Genomic DNA, 25,643 nt, shown 5'->3' on the forward strand with positions numbered 1-25,643 from the left:
TGCGGGAGACCTCCCGACTGAACACTCTGAACTGACTGACTCTCTCGAGGCCGCCGTTCTCGTTTTATCTGTCAGCCGCAATTTCGAGAACTCGTGAGCGCGGCCGGGGCCAGTCGCGTCATCCCGCGCCGACCCGATGGCAGAAATCTCTCTAAACACGTGTCGGCGGCTCGCGTAACCCCGCAGCTGTCCGGTGTCAGTTACGTGTCAAAGGCAGGGCGCCGCGCGGGGAGAGGTGGGAAGGAGGGGAGAAAGGACAATCCTTGTTATTTTCCAGGCGCGCGCGGTGCATATCATATTGCGGCAGTCGCCAGCCAGCTCTGCACCTGCACGTGTCCCGGCCTTGCTCACGTTCGTAACAATACACTTCCACATGAGCACCTTTGGTAGCACGTAGCATATCTAGTTGATATTCAATTTCCGTCCACACATAAGCCAACATCATTGGAGGGATTGATGCAATTGCTCTGGTTATCCGTTGTCGAAGGGTTGTAATATCTGGTACTTGTGTTCGGTAGACCTCGTCCTTGACATAATCCCATAAAAAGAAGTCTAATGGGGTTATGTCAGGAGAGCGTGGAGGCCAAACCGTTGTTCCATAACGAGAGACATCATCCAGGAAAGGTTATATCAAGATAGGCACAGACCTCCAAACCCTAATGAGGTGGTGCGTTGCCTCAGCGAAGAAGAATGGCCCGATAACTCTTGTCATGCAATAGCACACACCAACCATTCACTTTTGGACTTCCTCTGGTACACTCCATCACCTCGCCAGGGGGCTGTGAACCCCAAATGCGAACGTTATGGCGATTCACTACTCCACTGACAAAAAAGGTCGCCTCGTCAGAAAAGGCAATTCGTTGGAGATAGCCATTATCGTCCTCCATATGTGATAACATTTCGACCGCAAATTCATATCGACGTGTACTGTCATTGGGCAACAGAGCCTGAACGATTTGCACTTTGTATGCACGAAACATTAAACGTTTTTGTAAGATAATGTGGAGAGAGCTTTTTGGCATCTGTAATTCACGTGAGGCCCTTTGCACAGATTTCTTCAGACTTCGCAGAAATGACTCACAGCTTCTACCCTTTCAGCTGAGGTTGATGGTCGACCAGACTTCGGAAGGTCAGCAACCGATACCACGTCTTAATGCTCTTGACATCAGGGGGAATCTTTCCATATGTGGTCTGGAAGTTTCTCTGCACTGTTATTGGTGATCGTGTCTCGTGGTACCACAGGACAAACTGCGCTTTCTTCTGATTGGTAATCATGTCCGGCTTCCTGGGTACTACACCTTAGACATTGCACACCTACTGCGAACTTATAAAACAAAAAAAAAACTTGAGTTATGACCTAACATTTTGACACCACTTTCATATTTTTATCGTACGTCTAGCTGAAGTTATAAATTTGTGTAATCAGGGAAAGACTTTTCGGACATCCTATAGTTTAAATTGTTTGGTTAGGTTGCAGACCTCATTCTTTAAGATGTTTGAATGTAACTGAAATGCAGAAAGAAAAATATCCTTGGAAATTTTCTGAGTGTGTACCAAAACTTTGGAACCAAAAGCATGTACCTATTTTTTTGTTGACTATTGTAAGAAAATATGTTTATGGATTTGATTTTTGTGAATTAAATAAATCTGTGGATCATTGTGTCAAGTTTCTTTATGTAGACTATGCTCTTTTTTTTGTTTATGTTTTATTATATAAACTATACTTTTTAATGATACTAGTTATATTTTGGTTGGTTCAAACAGCATGACGAAGAGCAGTGCTTCTGTTAACCAAATTTGAGTCGCAGGGACACGAAGGGTTGCAGCCCAGTTCTTGGGTATAGGAATATTACAAACCATGTTTCATGGAGCTGGTAAACGATACTATTTAGGGTCACAATCAAAAACTTTAAGGGATCCACTGATGTATCGGATTAGTGTGCACAGAATTAACAGTTTTACACATAATAAATCAATATAATCATAAGGAAAAATTAATTGATCTGTACCTATTTACTGTAAAGTTTTTTTTTTTTTTTTTTTTTAAATTTAGGTAGAAATTTTGGTATATGACAAATTTTTTAAAACATATTTACATATTCTGTTCATTAAAAAAGTGACATTTAATTAAAACTTAAAGTCATAGAATCAAAGGAAGCAACACTGAAGGTTTAAATACTAAAGTGCATTGGTTTGTAGAAGAGTGGGAAAGGTACCATAATGGAAATTGAATTAGTTCCGGAATGTAAATGGTAAATATTTTCTTAGTTTTTAGGTTTTTACGTAGGAAACTTAGATTATCTCATTCTCTCTTTTAATTCTGCCGTTGCATTTATTTCCTCTTATGATAACTTCTTTATCTCTCTCTCTCTTTGACCCCTTGTTTGCATTATTGTGTTCTGCTTAAGTTTTATATTCTTGTGTATTCTTGGTAATTTATTTGTATCTTTTCAACTTATTTTTACAAATGTGCAGTTTTTGTGTAGTGTCTTCATCCTTTCCCTGGACTTCCTAATCATGTGTCTCATTACATGTGAGTTCTTAGAAAAAAAATTTTTGGCTGCAGTTTTCATTTTTTGAAAAGAAATTACCCTGAAAAATAGTTACCTATATATGTGTATTTCTTAAATCATTGTCCTATATTTTGTTTTATGTGAAGGATCTGGTGTAAATGTGTCTTCTGATAATACTTTATAAATGTGGTCTAAACATGGTCTTATTTTGTTTGATGTGTTATAAAAATTACCCTTAATTGTGTGCCTTGCAAAAAGCATCAAGCATTTACTGTTTCAATATCTGTCATCCCCTTCTATAAGGAGGGTTAGTATGGCAAAATTATCCCATGATGTTAATATTTTGTGACTTAACATTTTCTAGTCAATACAGGTGTGGTGTGTGTTCTTCACAACTTTGTTGCTAGGCCTGTGGTAGACAACGTTTCTAATCTCATTACAGTTAATTGTGTTGTCTCTCGTAGTTACCCAACATATGGGAAGGATGATTGGTGAGTGGTTTGGTTGAATGTTAGTGGAATTTTGGATTGTGTTTTGCAACTATGCAAGGTAAACATTTCTTGCTCGCCAAAAATTCTTGCTGTTAATTCTACACTGTAGGTGTTGTTGTGACTTGCATTTTGATTCTTGTTGCGGTGATGGGTCATTAACTTTCCAACTTATGCATCATACAAAACAGACTGTTTAATAATGCTGCATGTGGCTGAAATTTGTGTATGAGTTTCCGATTTAAGGTATGTAACAACAGTAGTTATTACAGACATGTGCATGGGTGACTCAGTGCTATGCACTGTGGCACTTCTCATTCTTGGATAGCTGTGCAGAGTAGTGGACGCGTGCTGATGCCTCGCAATATTCAGGAGTTGCGCTTTGCTAAATTATGGGTGCTTAAGTGTAACTATTTATTTTGAAGTTGTAATATTGTACTATCTTTTCTTTAATTAAATTCTTATTATCACTCGTAATGCATGATTTTTATTGTGTTTGTGTATATCTAAATACCTATGTATATACTGCCCGATGTGAAACTCACTCGCTCATCTATACAAAATTTAACCCACTTCCAGATGAGCTAGAAACTTGAAATTTTGACAGTAGGTAGATCTGTCTGTAACCCACAGGAAAAATATGAAAATTTGTACTTTTTTAATTTTAAACTCTTGAAAAAAAATAAAAACTATCAAGAGTCTTTCAAGCCAGGCTATTGTAGTATTGATATAAAACAATCTTCATGGCAACATTATTGTTAGAAATGATAGAAAATCATCTAAATATTATAACCACAAATAATTGCTATAAACATGTTTATTGACTACAGAATGCTACAATATCTTATTGACGACAAAATGCTATACTATCACTATACAGAACATTTTTGGCACACCATTTTACAAGCTTGTTTTCATTATGGAACCAATGTTTGTTTATTTGTAAGCCATGGCCATAGACTACAGTAACACACAAACACAGAAAAAAATGCTGGTCTCTTCAATGAGCAATAGATGGTTTGCTATGGAAAAGTATTAAAAAACATGGCGTTCTCAACGATTAAAGTAATTTTTTTTTTGTGCGTGTCATGTCTTACAAATCTAAGATGCTTTTTCTATGCATTGCTTCTGAAAAAATTAATAGATTTATGTTAATGTTAATTTTCCAAGTTTGGAATGAAAATTTGTTGGAAGTTGGCACACTAAAATGTTAAACAATTCGCATCTCACTGCAGGTTTCACGTAAATTTGTAATCTCTTGTAATGTTTTAAGACATGTTCAAAAAAATATCACCCTGATGATTACGTTTTGGTTGCTAAAACTCCATAAAATTCACACCGGTGGTCTATGGTCATGAATTATGCCAAAAAAAATTTTAATAATTTTGATTTTGAGTTGTGATAAATAACTCTTATTAAGCTGTAAATGCAGCACTTCGATAATTAAATAATTATATTACCTGCACTTAAAATGAATGGTTGTTGGGTTTACGTATGTTTAAACTGTAAAACATTTTGACAGTTCAATAGGATAGATTAACTACCTACATGTAAAATAATCTTAAAAAAAAATTTGTTTGTTTGTTAGGCAAAGAATTATAGTTGTAAAACATACCAATTAATATTTTTTTTTTCCCCCATGGAATGGTCTACACTATAGGAAATTTCTTGTACACCAAATTTTTTAAAACTATTTAGGGCCCAAGATACAACTTTGTCATACACTTAGTCCAATTTATTGTTGATTCAATTATTCTTAAAGCTAATGTAAAAAAATATACCTTCTTTCACTCAATAATATAAATTTAACATTTTTCATGTCATGCATATACACCCGCCCCTTGAAGTAATGCTGTTTGGTTTGTGTGGTCATAGATTCGAAGTAGTGCTGTTTTCTTTTACGGGAAATTTTATTTCTGGTTGCGCACATTAGCAATCACACTTGTGCAGCATTAAATACAATGCAGCAAATTAATGTGACAAATCAACAAACAATATTTTGCTCTTTCCTTAATAGCTATTTCCTAATAGCTTTTCGCTTCCTTCATTTCGTATTTATCATTGCATATTTTTCTCGGACGATGCCCATGTGTTCAGTCAACATTTATTTTACGCCGTTCTAGCTCTGGCGAGTTAAGGCTAGAAGCTTTCAGGGCTACTTTACCTCATGCCTTCTAGGAAGTGCTAGTGGCAAATCATGGCACACACATATTTAGCAAACAACCATGTTGGGAAGTATGTTAACAGTTTAAATAATCTTTCTAGTAATAGAAAATGTTAGGTTGTGATTTTTAAATTCTTATTAGAACTGAACTGTATCTCCTATATCACTAACATTATTATTTTGTAACGCTAAAATGTTGATAGCACTTACTTAGAAAAAAATTTCATGCCCAAGCCCTATTATGTAAACAATGTGGTATGTAAATAAATTGAAAACTAGGGTAATTTTATGTTAATAAGCGTGTGGTCTTAAAAACTTTTGTTAGGAACTGTATTATATTCAAGGGTTTTCTAGCTAATACAAATTTCCCCCCCCCCTTTTTTTTTTGGTTACTGGCTTGTGAATTGAACAAATTTGTAGATGTATCAGCCATTTGTACAAATATTTATTTACTTATTTATTTATTTGCTGTTTCAAGAGATATTGATTTTGGTTAGTCTCTTATTGAACAAAATATTAAAATATCCTTAAAAATATTAAAATCTACTTTAAATTGACATAGTAAGAGCTTGCATCTTTGCTAGGCACATACAATACGTGTTTAACTATTGTACCCATTTTTAACCAACTACACCTATCCCTCACTTAACACGGCTAATTTGTTCCTAAAAATGTTCATGTTATTCTAAATTACTTATTCTGAAGCATTAGTTTCCATAAATAGCAAGGCCAATTCAATTAATGTGTTCCAAAATTGTGTAGGAAAATATACTTTACGTAATATAAATGCGTAGAATATCACTCAACGATAAATATGTCACACCATTAATCTTTATATGCCTCCCATCACACTTTGTACGACAAATACAACACCGCGTAACGGGAGATACGTTGTTATGTACTTTATCGTCAGTCGGCTGGCTGACTTGCCCGCCCGGGCGTGACCTGAAACTCACGTCGCGTACCTTTCCAAATCATCCTTTACTGACAGTGAAATCGGTATTACTGTCTGGATAATCAAATTTTATTTTTTCAAAAATTATAATGCTTACCGTGTCTTATCGCATAATCGTCGCACAATTATTTATAATATCAAGTTTCAAAAGAATGGGGGCGATTTTTATAGGGAAAAAAATGTTGTTAGGTAAAGTTATTCATAAAAACATAACCCATTCATGGAAAGTACGTTTGTTTAAAAAGTAGAGTAGGTATAAAAAAGCACGCCAAACAAGTATAAAAAAGCACGCCAAACAATTAAATTTAATAAGTCATGCAACAAAAACCTTACTTTAAATTGAAAAACAAAATCTGTGACCCAAATGCAAGCCTGAACTAATGCATAACTGGTAGCACACACCACAAAATTTTGCGGCCTATCAAATGTAGTAAACTCGGCACAAGACAGAGAGCGTGCGTTCATGCAATCGGAGATATATCAATATCGATATTTGACTATGTATGGGTGCTCTATACGAAAAGCAACATAGCCAAACACAAATGATGCCAACTAGCGCTGGCTACATTTTTATAAACGGTAAACCGCGGCGACGCAGACTAACATATAAAGGTTATAACATCTATATAAAAATGTCTTTAAAAGAAAATTGTGCGCACAGTTGACTTGCTAAAAACTAAAGTGCGATCAACATAAGCGTGGCCTTCATGTCAATCTGCGCGCCATAATACTTCTAGTTTTGTCTCAAATACTTGAACATGATGCATTATGAGTGATCAAGCACGTACAGTTACTGGCAGCTGAATGGGCAGAAGTTGCTTTTGTTTGTGTGAATTCCTTGTCACTGGCTAGACTGAGTTCACTGCTTGGTCTGTGGCCAGGCGACAACGTTACAGCGCGGCGGCATACGCACGGACGTAAAAACATTTGGTCCTTTACACATCATAGCAGCAATTTAATTTAGCATAGCTGATGTTTGTACAACAGCCGATATCATAGATAGACCTGCGCGCGCATCTCTTCCCCCCTTGTTTGGCTGACTGTATCCCACGGCACATCTATTGTTTTAAAAAGTTGAAACAGACTTCGTAGCGTTGTGCCAACTTTATTTTTTGCCTGTGGAGATTTCGCGCTAACTGAAATTTACAGACGTGCTATTCAAGACTGGGCCAGTAAAATTAACATCACGCTCAATGAATCCGTGCAAATTGAAGACGTGCTAAGTGAGGGATAGGTGTATAATAAAATGTTTATTTCAATGCAAAGAGATTTTAAAGATGAATTATTGTTTTTTAAGGAAAAAATACAAGTTTTTTTTATGAATTATTAATTGTAAGTATTTAATTGTCACATAAAATATTTACCCAATTTCTGTAGCAATAAGTCAGAATGTTTAATACTATATATATTTTTATAAAATGATGATAGATTTTATGTTTCTAAGCAATTTAATAACTTTAACTAAATATAAATTTTCATCCGAATCATTAGAACTGTTACCTAGGTACGATGTATGTTTTTTGATATTTATAAAAAAAATCTTAGTTATTGTATGTATTTATTTATACAGGCATTTTAAAGTTTAATGTTTTATGTAGTGATCAGAATAAGTAGTGTACCTATAACTCTTATTTGTTCCAGTCACTGAATATAAGATTATATATATATATACATATATATATACATATATATATACATATATATATATATATATACATATACCTATATATATACATATACCTATATATATATGTATATAGACAACATATATTATAGAATATTTATAAAGAATTTATAAAGAATATTTTGTAATCCTCGCTATACTTCATACCTACCTACATAAGAACTGCGTTTGTTAAATAAAAAAATCACTAATGCTCATAGCTCTACACTGAATTTTAAATAATCATCATTATTGTGGTTTTTATTCATTTTAACTTCACAGTTATCATTTATAATAAGTTTTTGAACTTAACCGAATACTTCCTTCCATACTATGTTGCGGGTATGTCGAATATTTTTAGTTGAGAGGAGTACTTTTAATTTACTTGTTTACTTTACTCAAGAAAATACCATATACAACATGCTATGCATAATAACTGATCTTAAGCCCACTCCAACAAATTTAGAAGTTTGGCCTAGAGATTTGTGTACTGTCATGGCAAATGCGGATCTTACTGGAAATTGGTGTGTCTGCATGGTACATCCCAGTTGATCTTTTGATGAGTCCAGTGTGCTTCTAGGTATGTGTACTTCTTTGCCGAATTGTTCAACATTAATGATTTGTGCCTTTATTATATTATTGTCATAATGAGTCTTCCACCGTTACATAGATCACCTGATTCATCCAAATTACGCAACAGCATTATTAATGTATGTGTGTGTTTTTTTTAAAATTTCAATTTGTGTGGTGGTAATTCTGAAATGGTGTCAGTATTCAGGAATTCTGTTGTAAATTTGAGTGCTCGATAACCGAAGAATCATTTAGCTAACACAACATGTTGAGTGCTTAACACAATAACATAATAAAATTGTATTGCTATTGGATGTGAGTGCCATCTGTTGTTGAGTGTCTAATTTAAAAACATTTTGATTTGAGTAGCTAATTTAAAAGCTAACAACATATGGTGCTACTGAGCTATGAAGCAAGTTTAGAAAAAAAAAATTTTTTGTTAAAAATCATGGTTTTTATGGAAAACACATATATAGATAAACTTGAATAGCTAAACATTATCAAAGTACAAATACTCATCCAAAAATTTAGAGCAGTGTATATCTTCTCACACACTCTCTCTCTCTCTCTCTCTCTCTCTCTCTCTCTCTCTCTCTCTCTCTCTCTCTCTCTCTCTCTCTCTCTCTCTCTCTCTCTCTGTGTGTGTGTGTGTGTGTGTGTGTGTGTGAGCGTGCGTGGGGGGGTGGGGGCACCCAAGAATTGCTCGTTTGATAGTATTAGATTAAAGAAATAAACAAATCTGTATAATCTAGAACAAAACATTTCGTTTGTAAAATGTATCTTTTCAATATAATTTGTAACACCCTAGTTTTGTATTGTCATTGTAATTGTGTAGTTAAGCTGCAGTGGGCATGTTAACTCTTTGCAGCATACCTAAAACCTAATTTTATTGACTACCTATGCACAGAATATTTTTTGCAAAAACTTTTTTCCCTTTCTGAAAATTTGAGCACTTATTCACAGTTATATCAATTACAAATACATAAAAAAAAATTTTGGTGTTTTATTTCACACTATTTTTAATAAAATATTGTGGTTATTGTAGATAACCACCGTGCATTAGGGGACTTTGTCATGGTGGTTATCAATGGTAACCACTTACGCCCAAATAAACCAATTTGTGCACAGTTTTATCAGTTATGTATTTATAAACTTATAATTCATTAGAATTTGTAAAACATATATGTGCAACACATAGATTAGCTGGAATTAAATAATTGTTGTGCTAAACAAAAATTTAAAAAATTACTTAACTTAAAAATAATACACCTGCCCTTTGTAACATAGAATGAGATCTGTCAAGTACTTTACATTACCTACATAACATTTACTTCACAGTATTTTAAAAATAAACATGTATATGTATTAGGACGTGGTGTTCTAAACTGGAAAGTGAAGCAGCTACATCTGGGTAGGCACATAAAATTGACCTGAAAAACGTACACTGCATGTTGAGCTTACATCAGCACTAATTTTTGTGAAAGTCTTGGAAGCAATTTTTGTCTTTCCTCAAACACAATGTAACCTTGCAGGTATTGCACATCCAAATTGTCCTTACTGGATGCTTCTTCGTGCTGCACTTTGCACATCGTTTAGATGATGAACGCTGTGGTTGATGGTCGGCACTCTGTAGTCGTATACACTTGTCGACTGTCGGTTTGTGGCCCTTTATCTCGATGATACGCTTCTGTCCCCTATCTTTTGGTGAGCATATAGTTGATTTCAAAATCAGCGAGTCATATAGTGACCTTCGAAAATTCTTGTTACTCAGCTTTTCTTGGCAGGTTTGTTTGTGAATGATAAACGCATTGGTGATAGCTGCATCAACAAAGTGAAAAAAAAGCCTCATATACCATTTTTTACTTTTTCTATCTACCTGATAATCATTCTTGAGATGGTCAAAGTTGTCAACGTAATTCATATTATGGTTGTAGTCTTTCAAGATTTGTGGACAATGCACCTCTGAGACAGATCCATCCCTTTCCTTTCGTTGTACAACAGTCACATTGTTCGGATCATGGTAATTAGAAATCAAATTTACTACCCTTTTATCCTTCCACCTAAACATTATAATGCCCTTTTCAGTTTGTTTCCAGTCAAAGTCCCCTCTCTTCAACTCTTTATCTTCTTTCAAGGATGGCAAATTTTTTCGTGATTGATTTACAGTACCACAACAAAATATTTGACTTTCTTTTAGTGAGACCATCAAGTCAAAACTGCTGAAATAATTATCGATGTACAGATGGTGGCCCTTGCCACCAAAATCTTCACAAAGCTCAAGAACTACACGAGCTGCTAAGCCATGTTCAACTTGATTCACACTTTTGCCAGTGTACACTTGGAATCTGAGGTTGTATCCAGATGAATCACATAACATCCATATCTTGAAACCTCTTTTTATAGGTTTATCCCTCATATACTGTTTCAAGGTTGATCTACCCTTAAACTTCACCATTGCTTCGTCAACCACGAGTTTTTGATGAGCATGGTAGTTTTCTGAAAAAGCCTTTTGGATAGAGTTTAGGATGGGCCTAATTTTGAACAGCCGATCATAATCTTGCTGACCAAACTTTGGTTGCACTGTGTTGTCATTGAAATGTACATGGCTTAGTAGCCAGCCAAACCTGTTTACTGTCATGACATCTGAAATATAGTAGTCATGAAAGTCTGGTTTTGACGAACAGTAATCGCGGTAACTAGGTAAAACTTTCATGCCCGTGTATATATTTATTCCAATAAAAGCCCTTATTTCATCGGAATTTGTTGGTTTGAAAGTTTTCCCTGCCTGTGTGGCATATAAGTTAGTTTGAAATGCAATATGTTCATATAATTCACTATCAATAAATTGTGAAAATATTGTTACGGGGTCGTGTTCTGGGAGATGTAATATCTTATCTGAGGGTCCTTGCCTCTCTGTAAAATTAGGAAGCGTATCAAAATTCCTCTCAGCTTGATCCCAAACAGGTGGAGTTACTACAGAAGACTTTCTCGACCAAGATTTACTAGAACATGGCATAGATGTGCTAGCAGAAACATGATCAAAACTTTTTGCATTTGATTGTTGCGCTGTAAGAGTTTGATTACTAGTTTTCACTGCTGCAGGAATATCATATGAATCATTATCTGAACTAATGTCCGAGGATGACGATGACGCTGATATTTGAAATGTCTTTTCTTTTTCTATACTAAAGGATGGATCTGCGTCAGAATCATCATTACTTATATCACTTTCTGAATTTGAAGGTATTTCTACATAACATTGTTTTCTCCTTCTAGAACTTTTTCTCTTTGGACGCATTATAGAACAGTGCGAAAAGAAATACTGTAAAATGTATATATGGGCTGACTTACTGTATCATTGGCACGGTGGTCACTGTTGCTAACCACCAAAAAATAAGTTATAAAATATAAATTAGTCAATCAAGATTGCATGTAAATTAATAAAATAGCTTTATAAAGACTATTTACTAGTACAATTGTTTTATACTGAACAATTGTAACACTATTACCACAATAACTTGTATCTAAACACAGCGTAACAAAATATATCGTCACTAATATTCGAAACCACGAAGAACTGAACAGTAACCTCGCGAGGCTCAGAAGTGCATTTGCATGCGATCTAGCGGCATTTCACGGAACTAGTAAAGGTGGTTAGCGGCGGATACCACCGTGCATTCGGAGCAGGCAGAAATAAGTTCAAGTGGTTATCGCTGCTAACCACCATGCTTGTATGACCAAAATTTATGTGGTCACCACCACTGACCACCATGCTTCAAAGAGTTAATTTCGTGAAAGAAAACATTCAAACAATAATGATGGAAAAGTTTTATTATCGATAAAAGGTCTCCTTTAAGTATAAAGTATGTGTCTGTGTTGAAGATTTTTACCACTCACAGTGACTATTCCACACCAAAAAGTATAACATTAGTGAATGTGAATATTCCACATCACATGATGAAATTGAGCTCTTGGTTCTAAATTACTACAGTAAAAGCAGGTACTAAAGGGCAGAAAACTCATTTACATTTAGAACATGAACACAGAAACATAATTTTATGTTTACATTGCAAGATTCTGCACATTTTGGTGTTAAAGACGATCCTAAAACTTAATGAAATGTGATAAAATGCTCCTAATAATTTTTAAATGGATAAACATCAACCTAGTAGAAAAAAATAAAAGTGTTACAGACTAACATCATTTTCCTATGACAGAGTTGAAGTCCGTAGTTGGTTGTTGATTTATTCAGTGGTTTTCAATTCTAACAATGAGTCCAAAAATATCTTTTTGAAACAGATATTAGGGGAGGAACACTTTTAGGTGAATGAACAGCAAACAACAAAAAAGTATATATTAATATATATATTATTTTTATATATATGCATTCAAGTTAAATTGTTTTAAAACATCAATGTGACTATTTGTACAGTGCCATCCCCCCCCCCCCCCCCCCCCCAACCCCTTACCATTTTTGTTGACGATAATTTTGTTTTTAAAATTTCATATGATATTTTTATTTTTTAATGCTGGACATGTTAGTAATTAAAATAATGTATCCATATTTGCTATATACAATTTTTTATATAATTTTAGCTTGGTGCAATATTGTTTTTTTATCAATGTTTAATTTATTTCATATTAATTTGTTACAGTTATTGTATAGTTACTATTGTACAGCTGAAGAAATAATGTAAATATATTAATTATTCATTGACTGTATATTTAATTAAACAAAAAGCTTTGGCAATCACATAGACCTCACCTCGAGGACTGTGTACACAAAAAATATTAAGGTTTAAATTTACCAAAGCAAAAATTACAATTTTGAAATACATGTAATACCTTAGTACATAAATTAAAATTATGATAAAAGACTTTTCTTTTAAATAATTTTAGCCACATTTAAAGAACATTATAAAACATTAGTTTTTTGTTGTAATGTTATAAAAGTACTACACACTTTTCAATCCTTAATTAAATGAGCCAGGGTAGCAAAGAGGGAGATTTGGATATATCTATGAACATCCAGTGCTTGTGAGAATGAATTTAACATGGCTGATTAAACCTAGAAGTAGAAGACATTTTCTTATTATCAACTGCTAATATTTCATTCTTATTTTATAATTTTGCTGACAAAATATTTATATCATGATTAATAAATAGTAAATATTGTGCATATTTATACTTTTTTTCATATTGATAAAATTATGTGTTTATATTGTTATAAATAAAAAATATAGAAAATGTCTGCATAATTTTCACAAGCAGCTATTCCAAATAAGTGAAGTTTTTTAAAATCATTGTACTTTAGAAATTTATTTTTGAAGGTAATTATTGGTTTTCTAATGTGGTTAGTTCTGACCTAATGTTCAAACTATTTATAATTTTGAATTTTTGTGCATGTCTAGTCTACATGTATGTGCGTATGCTATGATAGTGTTTCATTTTTTCTCTTGTTTATTTCAATGCACATTTCTAATCACATCTGTTTATTACTTATAGTACATACATACCCTGTCATGCTGTGTGATTCAAGAGGAATGGTTATATCAATGCACAGTTGAAAAGAGGGTGACCATGTATTATCATATTTCAGTTGGAATTTTAAAAAAAAATCAGTTGTGGCTTAGTAAGGTACAACTTTGTTTGGAATATATATTTTGTCATGGGTTTTGCACTTGCAGGAAATTGTAGAGATGGAGAGTGTTCTGCAGATTGACTAATTATGCTACAATTATTTTTCTTTTAATATTAGGGCACTAGTATTAAATATATTCTGTATGAATTTGATTTTTTCTTGACTGTTTTTACAAGTGGTGTTGTAAAATTATTTATTTAACAAAGCTTGACCAATTTAAGATTTAATACAGCAAAAACTATAACTTGTGCTTAGACTCTAAAAACTGTAAATTATTCATTTTTAATTTTTTTTAATATAAATATCTATCTTAATTTTTTTAGTATATGGTTCATTTAAATTGCTGCGAAGACATTTAAAGTAAGACCTTCTAAGACATGTAATGTGCAGGGTATTCACATTCTGGAAAATCATGAAAAGTCAGGAAAGTTGTAATTTGTCAGATAAGATATGGATTTTACTTGAAATCCTTGAAAAGCCATGGAAATCTCATAGTTATAATAATTTGAGAGGGGAATGCATCACTCAGGCAGATAAGAATATTAGAATTTAGAATTTCAGATAAGATTTTTAGTGTATAGTTAGTTATACATACTATAAAATGATGCATGCAAAGTTCTGTTTCAAATAAAGAAATTGGAGAGAGAAAGAGAACTAGGCCAGCCATGGAGATGGTGGAGGCTGAGATTTCTTTATTTTATTTTATCCAGAAAAATTCAACTTAGTAAATTATTTTTAAAAAATGAGACAGGTAAATTTGAAATTTTGGTCAGGGAAAATTTAGAGAAATATTATTGCAGATATGTGAGAACACACTAATGTGGTTCTGTCATAATTTTATCCCACAAATATTCTATAATGAGTTGCTTAAAGATTAAATTAATGTTTTTTTTTGTTACAAAATACTTACTATGAAGGAATGTAGAAGCACAGTCATTGAAGGCAGCGGTTGATGATGTTGACAGGAATGCACACACGTACACCACAGCTGCGACTGGCATGCAGCCCGGCAGCATGCACATGATGGGTACCCTCACCAGTGCTGCCACCTCACACCAAATGCCGCCCCCTGCGAGCTACCCGCAGCACTCCCCACACTACTCGCCCATGGCCCAGCAGAGGCACACCCCTCCGAGCAATCCCTCGCCTGCCTCCGTTGCCTCCAAGTACCCCCCGCCCCTCCTGCCGGTGCTGAACGGCACGGCGCGCTACTCCTCGGGCTATGGCGCGGATGTCATAGACCTGTCCTCCCCGCCGCAGTCGCCCCACCGGTCCGGGGGCAGGAGCAGTGGAGGGGGCAACGCCAACGCCAACGATGGTGGTCAGAAACAGCTCATCCAGATAGCAGAGGCTCCGACGTCAGGCACCCACATTCCGTACAAGGTACTGCATGTGTCTTCAGCTGTTAATAACTAACTAGTCTTTCTGCAGCTCAGTTGCTTAATATCATCCTCTAAGCCTTGCGTATGGTACACACCATTACCATCAGAAAAATGAATGATAGACTGTACTTTGATCTTCTAAATTTTACGTAAATTACTCTTTCGGATATTTTGATATTCTTTAGATTATTAAAAAAATCATTACAACCATTATATCTACCTTATAACATATATTTTGTTATATATAAAACTATGTTAAAAGATTTTAAATAGAGAACAATAGATAACATTAAATATACTTTTTCCCATTTAAGAAGAAACATGACTACATACAGTACATGTCGCTAATCTGAACACTCGGATACGTGCTAAGTTTTTTTATTTTCAGTCAAGATGTCTGTACAATATGAAACTGTCCGTTTTTGATATAGTTTAGAACAGTTGTCAGACAGGCTATAACTTGTTTGGGTTTTTGTGCATTTGTTAACAGTAGTGGAATGCAAAATGCTCAGGTTAGCTGGAATGTATTTTGTGTTTAAAATTAGAATTTTTTTTTTTTCCCCTTTTGAACAGCTAAAAATAAAATATGCTAATTTTTATTGCAGTATATGATTGTAAACACTGAACTAATGTGATATTTTTACTGCTTACGATGGCTGCAGTTTATAAATTTTACGAGAAACTAAAGGTTGAATATCTCAAATTCAGGAGCCCAATTTATTGTGATAATACATAGTTGGATATAGTTATCTTCTACGGTTAGGTAGCAAACATGTAATTTAAGTAATTTTTTTAACTTTTATGCAAGCACTACATTAATAAAATGCAAAATGTTTGATAAACTCTTAGGAAAATATAGTCTGAAAATACAAAAAAAAATAACAGTTTAAACACAGCCTGGTTCTAACCAGCTGGCATTGAATTGTCAAATGGAGTTTTCATCAGAATTTCAAGAGTTGCAGATGACGTGACCTCACATGGCGACAATCGAGCCTTGCACCACGCCGTTACCTTCCTTTACAAAGTTAGAGACAAATCCAGGGAGCACACACTATTTCTGCGCAGTGATGCGCCTACATGATGGGTTTTCCAGCGACACATTTTTTAGATACAATAAAAAAATACTTCAGGGTGCAGTGTCCCATTGCTGTCTTCCTTTCTTTTCAAACTTTCTGTATCTTTTAAGTTTGTCCAAACACAAGTGACACGTGTGTTAACAGTCCAAAACAAAGTTATGGAACAATAAAATAATTTTAAAAATACCCAAAACTGTATGTAAAACCTAACCAAAATTAACGATTAATTAATACTTATTTTAGCAAAATCATTCAAATATTTAAGTGCTAATGCATAATAAAAGGAACATGATTACGAATTAATTATGAACAAAAAATATTACGCAAATTAGTTAAAATATTATTAGCAGATGGCAGAAGTTATGCTATGTCACAAGCTCATATTAGAAACGGAATTATCTTTTTTGTTAGCTGACTTTTTTGATACCTAACCATTAACAAACAGCATACCTTATGTTACAGTCCTAAATGAGTAAAAATGTTAAACTATTAATTTCTGAATAAAACATATGTGATAAATTTGTGATATTTTTCATTAATATTTTTACTAACCTACAGCGCACAAATTGTGAACTCGAAAATTCTGTTTTTTTTAAATATATATATATATATATATAAAAATATAAATACGCTTTCTGTGGTTTTAAGTTGTATGTACACAAGGGGGACAGTAAAGAAATTTTACTGTAGTGGCAACACATGTAGCAAACAGTACAGATGCTGTACTATTGCACAGAATTGGGGAAAAAACGTATCACTTGGAATGTTATTTTAATATTTTCTTTGTATTATTTTATTACTTTATATTAAAATTATTTATATTTCATTTATTTGTTTATTTGAGCATATTTAATTTTTAAAAACCTTTTCTATGATTTATTCTTTATTTTCCTGTTTACTAAGTTATATTTTGTGGGTGCAATATACTTGCATGGTTATACATAGGTGAAACCACGCAAACGAAGAAAGTTAACAGCAGATTAGGAGGTTTTCTGGACTGAAGGATCCACTGATCAGCTAATTCACACTTCCTGATTTCAGAGGTACTCCAATTAGATTTGTTGAAAGATCTTAGAAACTTCATCTTTGTAGCAGTTATCAAAACTAAGTTTATGTTTAGATGCATGTTCTTCAATAAGTTTTTCCCATGTTTCTAGTTTTAGTATCATGTTTGTTGCCATTAATACTGTTTCTATAGGGTTATGTGGTAAACCTATGAACATTATTTCTGGCAATTCTATTGGTATGTTTCTGTATCCCAGGAATTGTGGCCATGTATATGATAATTTCTTGTGTTTCTGGAGACACTTTAGGAATTGCTGTTCATATGACATGATTGTTGTTGTTTATATAAATTGATCTGTTCTGATTTTAGGTTTAACCAGTTTGTCAATCTGTAATTATTCACATGTTCATCATTATTAATTATTCAAGAATAGCAATAAAATAATATTTCTGTTCTAAATTTAGGTTTTTATCATTTAACACCTCCATAAATTTACATTTTGCTTGTACAACCTTAAGTTTTCTTGGCTTAGCATTATTACTAAAGGCATGCATTTGTAAATCTTATAATTTGTATCAAAAACTTTTGTCTCATACAAATTTTGATAAGACAAACCATTTCTGCAAAGGTTGAGCCTTTACTGCAGGGGTTTGAAAAAATAAGGGTAGAAGAATAAAAAAAAAAATCATAATTTCCGTACCAATGTACACTATCAAATTTGTTCTGATTTATTATAAAAACTTGAATTATTATCTACAACTTTTGTCTGAAATAATTTATTATATGACTTACCATAACTATGTGGTGGAATAAACAGGGGTTGAATTTAAAAAATTCATATATCCAATGGTTGGAAATAACAAGGTTTGAAAGTAAAAAAAAAATAATTTTTTTAAAATAGATATACTATAATATCCATTATTATTTATTGTAAAAATCCTAAACTTCAACTTAAAATTTGGCTGATACAGTTTTTGATGAAACGCGAATATTTATTGTAAAAACATGGGTTGAAATTTATAAAAATTCTAAACTTTCTTAGTATCGATTTTATTTGAATTTATTTTAAACTAATTTAATATTATCTTAAACATTGGTTTAAAGAAGATTTTTATATGACCTGTGATTAGTGCAAGGGATGAAAAATGGTTTTTAAAGGTCAAAAAAATTAAATTGTTATCTTAGTTGACATATATATAGAATTCGTTCTAAGCTTTTCAGTGCAGTGCAGGAAACTATTGAATGATGGATACATTGAGTTAAACATATTTGTAATATTTTTGCTGCATGGAAAATGGGCAAATATTTAATCACCATTTTGTAATATTGGAGAAAATAAATATGTTTTGTACATTAAGTTCTTAAAATGTTCCAGAAGTTTATAGATGTTTCCAAAATATTTCCAGAATACATAAATAGATACTTCAAAATCTACCTATGACTGTAGGCTGTGCCAAAGGTAATTTTTTTCCTTCCATTTCTTTAATTTAATTTCAGTCCAAGTCCTCACTACCTGCAAAGGCCAAGTTGTACCTAAAGACTAATGAACATCAGCAATAATATATCAGGTTGATTTTCTGTAAAATTGCTGGTTACAATATGTCACTTAATTGCAATTGTTGAGAAGTCACAAAAATCTTAAATATCTAAAAAAAAAATTATAATAAATAAAGTACATAAAACAAGAATAACAGTTCAATAGGACTGTACATACAGAAGCAGCTCTTCTCACTCGAACAGTAGCTGGTAATATAAAAAAACTCAGCATAGAGTTTATTCTGTCTGTTGTAGTCCCTGCAGGTATGTAGTGCGTGATTGTGTGAGGTGCCTACTTGCTGGTTGTGTCTGCCTGTTGTAGTGCTTTCCCTGCTGTTGGTGTCTGCCTGCAAATAGTGCCTTCCTGATAGCAGATTGGCCTATCTGCAATGTTTACTATTCTTTGTATCTGTTTATATGTTGTGCCCACCTTAAAAGTTTTCTAACTGTTGGTGGGCATGTAACAAACATTAAAAAAAAAATCTACTAAACTATCAGATGAGTAACTTTTCAGCATCTGGCTGCTTACATTTTCGTATTTTTGTATTGAAGAATACTATTTCTGGTTGATGATATTGAAATATTTAATTTCAGAGCTAAAACAATTAATGGGCAGGCACTACCATATTTTAAGGGACAGGGACCTGATGTGGAGACACTGTTCTCTGGGCGCAATGTCATCCGTGTGGAAGTGTGACTCGAATCCCCCATACCACAATTACCCAACCTGATCTGCTCTAGAGTCAGGCAAGCTATTAGATTTTAATGAAGTGGGCTGTTATTGGCGTCCCACACGCCGGTCATACAGTAACTCGTGCACACGTGGATGATGCAGAAAGAACATAAGATATTCTGTACTGAGATTTATTGCATGTCACAGAGCCAAGATTTATTGCATGCCACTGCGCCACGTCTCTACAAATAATTTATAAAAGATAAAACTGTTAAAATACGACGTCCGGAGCCACCTTGTGGTAGGATGAAGTCTTTGCGTTAGAGACCGAACTCTGGCAACCGGATTACTATAGAAACCAGGATGATCATCAGTTAAAATACAAAGATGAAGTCCTCGGAGTGCCGAGTATGTTCAAATTTGCACTTTGTATCTGCATAGACTACAAAAAGTTTTTTAATGCTTTTATTTAAAACCTGGAAAAATCTTTTGGATAAGAGAAAACCCCTGGACAAAAACCTAGAATTTTGTTTCTTGAATATATTGATCAACCTGTATGCAATTCATTTTTAAACATAAATTTTGCAATATTCTGAGAGTAGGGAGTGGATTCACAGTATTTTTAAAAAGTGAAAAATGCACATGTTTGCCTAAAAACACTGAAAAAGCTTAAAAACTTGCCTTGTCACAAATGATAAATTATGTACCTAGTCAATACACATTTTAGTTATCCATAGGGTTGCTTTTAACTGATTTTGATGTTTTTAATAGATACTTTTTCATTTCTGCTGTAACTTTTATACCTGTTGAAATTTAAACTTTTACTATTGCTAAACAGTAAAAAAATTTCTCTGGCATGGTAGTTATGCTAATTGAAGCTAATGTTTTTGCGATTTTGAACTTATATTTGAACTCGGATGGTGTTATTTAAAACTATATACTCCTACGGGTTACAATTCAGTTTTTCATTTTAAAAAAATGTTTAAATTGTGCATTAGTCACAAGGTCAAAATTAGGATTTTTTTTTGCGCATATGTAGGCTATTAGGCCTATGCCGAATTCTGTGGCCAAGTTTTTTGATGCTGGTTATGAAGTATTGCACTTTTTACGTATAATTTTAATTATACCTCTTTTAAAGTACATATTACTTATTTATTACTAAACAATGTTAAACACATCACATAGGAAATATAATGTTTCTAATGATGTTTTTGTTAATTAATACATATATCTGCCCTTCTAGGATGATATGTAAACCATAGAAAATGTCTTTATTTGGGTACACTGCAAAATGGGATGTATTGAGTGAGTGAAGTGTGAATATTATGCTTGGGAACAGTGTGTCAGCCTTTTTATTATTCACAGTCTTCATTCATATCTGCAGAATAACAAGTAACTTTAACAAGCCTGTATGTTAAAATATAAATATTTTAGCAAAAATTTAATTTTCTTATACAAGGTAAACATTTTTGGCAGATGTAACAAAACACTGCTGAATCACAATCATGTTTATGTTTATTTTTTTTGGTAAATAAGTGCTTCTAGGTACATTTGGATATTATTTAAAATGTGAAAAGTAATAATGTTAAGATATTAGTGTTTTGTTACTGTGTTATAATTTAGAACATGTCTTGGGCACCATTGTTAGCCTAAGTTTTATTCTGATTATTTAATAATTTTGGCTTATGCAAAGACTTTATTTGCATAGTTGGCTAACAGTTTATACACATAATGTATTAAATAACAATGTTTCATAAATTAATATTTAATATAAAGTCTAATTATTTGCATTGGAGGCTTGCATGACTCGTACATCCTTGTTTCTGTCGAAAAATTGTCTTCAGAGTTTTACATTTAATGGTCTAAATGTTCTAAATATCATCTAGTATTGATTTAATAAAAAAATGAGATTTGGGAAACATACTTGAAACTGTAACCCTTTGTAATTTGGTGGTTTTCAGTGCTGTTGCCAGTGCTTTTTGTATTCAGCACTGTGAAACTGGATCTGTGGTTTAACCATGCAGATCAGAGCTAGAAGATACGAGTGAAATGTCTGTGTTAATATATGGTCTCCAAGCACAACATTTAAATTGCTGTTGTGGTTGGTATGCAATACTAATTGTGCTGTGTGCCTCTTGCAACAACAGTTTGTTTCAGATTTGCACATCTGTGTAACAAACAATTTTAATTTGTTTGAAAAATATAAATGTTACAAAAGTATCAATTCCTAATATTTTTCCTAAAATTTGCCATTTTTTATTGATATAAAAACATAAATTAAGAAAATATCTATTTACAAAAAAATTATAGCAAAATAGAAAGAACATTGCAAAACTCCCACAAATATTGGTGATTACTACTAAAGTAATGGCAATATTAACAAAAAAAAAATACATAATCATCTTACTCCTTGTGGACAAGGTTGCGATCCTCAAATTTTCCACAGAAACAAAAAAAAATTAAAACACACATGGAGTTTCCAATATCTTCAACATACATATAGTGCAAGCTGTCTAGTTGAACAGTAAGATTTTTCATTGCACTGTTGCAAAACACTTTTTTTTTTCCAGTCTTGTTTTGTTCCACGTCATTAAAAAAAATACTTTACAACAAACACACCAACTTTCAGTCTCTTAAATTTGGTTATGTGTATGTATTAAATTTATCTTATTCTGCCTGCTTTATCAGCATGTGATGGCTTCTTGGATTGCAACTACAAACATACGAGCTGGTGGTCCTAATTCAGTGCCTAGTTAGTGTGGTTTATGTTATGTAACTAAGTGTTATTATCCTAACAGGTCCAGAAGGCATTAGTAGCGGAGAACGAACTAGTGCCTTGCATCAACCAGAAACCATTCATCTATTCAGACCAGCTGCTCATGACTCTACCAGACTTCACAGGCCATTTCTTCCCCAATGTACCTCCCACAACTTGTCGGGATATCCTGCAAAATGTTTTGGGAGTGGACCTTTATCGTGGAAATCGGTAAGAATTTTTTTTGTGTGAGAAGTTTTAAAAATTTTGTGTTAGTATCACTGATCAGAGAGATTTTACCTTAAATATTTTTAGAAGATTTAAGCCGTTATTTTTACTGGAGAATCTGACATCTTTAAGGTGATGTAAATACCTGTGAATCATTATGGAATTTGTAAATATAACAGTTACTGGTGTATGTGTACACACACACATGTGCGCACATGCAAACAAAAAAAAATCATTGCCTCTATTTTTGAGGTTATACTTCATAAGGCATGTTGAGTGTGAAATTTTAATATGCACCAGAAATACAATGACATAAGCATTCATTCCAGAACAGAACAGGTTGTAAGTCCAATGCGCATGTATAAAGAAACTGCTATAGCTACTAGCCGAAGTTATCAAGATGATGGACCCACGTGTGGCAACATGCATCCATATATATTTACTTTTGCCAACTTAGATGGATGTACTTAGTGTATTGGTGTGCTAAAATAAACTTTATAATAGTACAAGTATCCTTTAATACACTATGTACGTCACCTTTTAGATATTTCTGAGACTTCCACACATTTCCGTTCCAATCAACTTCCGTTCCCTTCACAAAATTACTCCTACTAAATGCCATGTACCAAGAACTAAGAGTGTTTACACATCAAAAAATGCTACAACTTGACAAAGCTGACTTTTCTAAAGAATGGTGCTGCGCTGTTTTGGTCGTAAGCACAAATCAGAGCGTTGGCAGTTCCTGTCTTGTAGTAGACGGGTGAAAATCTGCTCTTTTGCTAGAGGGATTTAATTTTTTCAGTCCTATTTCACAGTTAAGATTTGGAAGTGCAAGCCGGCCCGCACTCTTGAAGGTGTCTTCACAATGGGAGAGATATGCCTATGCTTGTTAATTTATGCTGAACTGTGCGTATAGGAAACTAGTACGTATTATTTTGTAAAGTAGTGCATACAATATTGAAAAACAATTTTTATCCCTTTTTTATTTAATTTTTTCCCAAGATTTTATTTGTATTTCTTTAACAGAAGTATAAACTTTATTCCAAAAAAAAATTCTATTTTTTTTTAATTGTATGCTAATTAGCACACGTACACACGAGGGTTGGTAGTTACAATAGTGCCTTATTTTATCTGTTAGTGCAGCTTTGTTATTTACTAGTGCTTTTGTGTAATTATCACATGCATGGTACATAAAATAACATGATCTGAAATATGCACCACATAATTTGAAGAGTTTTTTGGTTCTCTGCTCTACAATAACAAAAGCTGATATACTTTCTGTTGTGGCTAGCCGCCAGCTGGGCACGTTATAGTACTTGCGGTCTAATAAAGAACTTTCCCATAACATCGTGACCTACATCTCAACACCCACCCTTACTACTAAGTCACATGTGTATAAGGCCGTGAGGACTGGGTAATGAACCTTAAATGATACGTTAACATTTACATAATGCAGCTGTTTTTACAGCAGGAAGCCACTGAAAATGGACTGGCGTACACTTGTTAAAACATGCGTGGCATCAAGTGTTTAGAAAGTTTTTGCATGCACTTGCAGTATAGAGTATAATTTTTCTCATAAGACATTTGCACATTAAAAAAAATTTTTTTTAGTAGCTAGAAAATGTTGAACAGACTTCATCAATTTATGGATTAGTGGTGAGGAAGTAGAAGGGATTGGTCAAAATCGGCCCAACTTCCAATAGAATAATGATCCTTCAAAATGATTCTGTTTCTGGGAACTATGAAGGTTCTTTAAATTTAGTGTTTGACTAATTTTTCCAAGTGGAATTGTACTGGAACTATTTGTGAATTGATGTGAAATCAGGTCAGATCCATGAAAAATACATGTTTTTGTGGAAAACTGATTTAAATATAAAACACAGAAAACCTAATTAAATTTTAAACTTGTTTTTATTTTATAAGTAAGTAATTGCTTATTTTTTAGTTATGTTTGTTGTTGGTGTAATGAAGAAGGTAATCATCATGGACACCAACAAAAAAACATGCCAGTTGATTAATATACACAATCCAAGATCATACATACAAACCTAGATCCTAACCTCTACAGCCTTGTTTTAGCACTAGTGTGTATGTATTTAGTTTTTTTCGAGTGAAGCAATCATTTGTGCTTGTTCCTACCTCCATGGCATGTGCTACACACTGTGGTGACAGTTATGATGAACTAGTTTTAATACTAGCCTATTGTAACATGGGGGTGAAAAGGTACATTGCAAAACAGTTAATTGTGGGGAAGCATATGGAGTTAATTGACAGCAATTAAGGGAGAAAGTTCAATTTAGCAGTCCATAAAAATTGTTTTCCTTGTGATGTTTTGCAACAAAAATGGTAGAAAATCTTGAAGAAACATTTAATTGTAAAAACTGAATAATGACCTTTCACAACTTTTTGGGAACATCACATTAATTGAACGTAAGACATACTTTCTAAAACTTAATTTTTTATGTATAGTAAACTAGAAGTGGAAAGTTTTGATGAAAGGGAGAGAAGAGTTTTATTTTTTTTAAAAACTCATCTCTGACATTGATTTCTATACAAAACAAATTATTTCATTCAATAATATAGCCACTGATTTTATTTACAGTTTTTTTTTCTATCAAATATGCAGATTAGATTCATATGTTGATAATAAAGTGGGACTTTTTTATTTTAGATTTTTCATTCCTGCTAAATGTTATGTTGTAGACAGTTTCAGACTGTGCATGAGAAGTAGGACCAAGGTGTAAAATTATTCATTGGTAAATACTGTAATTACATGAATACCCTGTTTTATTGCATAATCATCGCATGCGCATAATCATTGCACCAATATTTTAGGGTGTCAAAATTTGGATTGAAAAACCTCTCGCGTTAACGTCACATGATGTTTTTGGTCCCGCTATTAGATTCCGAGCACTTTGTGTCTGTATTTTTTCCATATAAAATGTATTTTAAAGTATAAATCTAATATTTATTCGGACATGACCATTTATTTA

The 25,643-nt window shown here is 33.2% G+C and overlaps 1 protein-coding gene across 3 annotated transcripts in view; it reads left to right on the plus strand.

Annotated features, from left to right (window-relative positions):
* The window catches only part of LOC134535320 (uncharacterized), a 93,892-nt gene that overhangs the window by 63,473 nt on the left and 4,776 nt on the right, over window positions 1-25,643 (plus strand). Inside the window, exons 6-8 of one of the 3 annotated variants that reach the window (XR_010075609.1) lie at window positions 14,960-15,377; window positions 17,398-17,495; window positions 22,466-22,553. Coding sequence is in view for 2 of the 3 variants with exons in the window: in XM_063374390.1 (XP_063230460.1) it covers window positions 14,960-15,377; window positions 22,466-22,653 (606 nt within the window). In the remaining variant the exon portion in view is untranslated. Of the gene's footprint in view, window positions 1-14,959; window positions 15,378-17,397; window positions 18,471-22,465; window positions 22,654-25,643 lie in introns of those variants that run through there. The other 2 variants (XM_063374390.1, XM_063374398.1) reach the window with 2 other exon arrangements.

The sequence above is a fragment of the Bacillus rossius genome, chromosome 1 (genome assembly GCF_032445375.1).
Source record: "Bacillus rossius redtenbacheri isolate Brsri chromosome 1, Brsri_v3, whole genome shotgun sequence".
Taxonomy (NCBI): Eukaryota; Metazoa; Arthropoda; class Insecta; order Phasmatodea; family Bacillidae; genus Bacillus; species Bacillus rossius.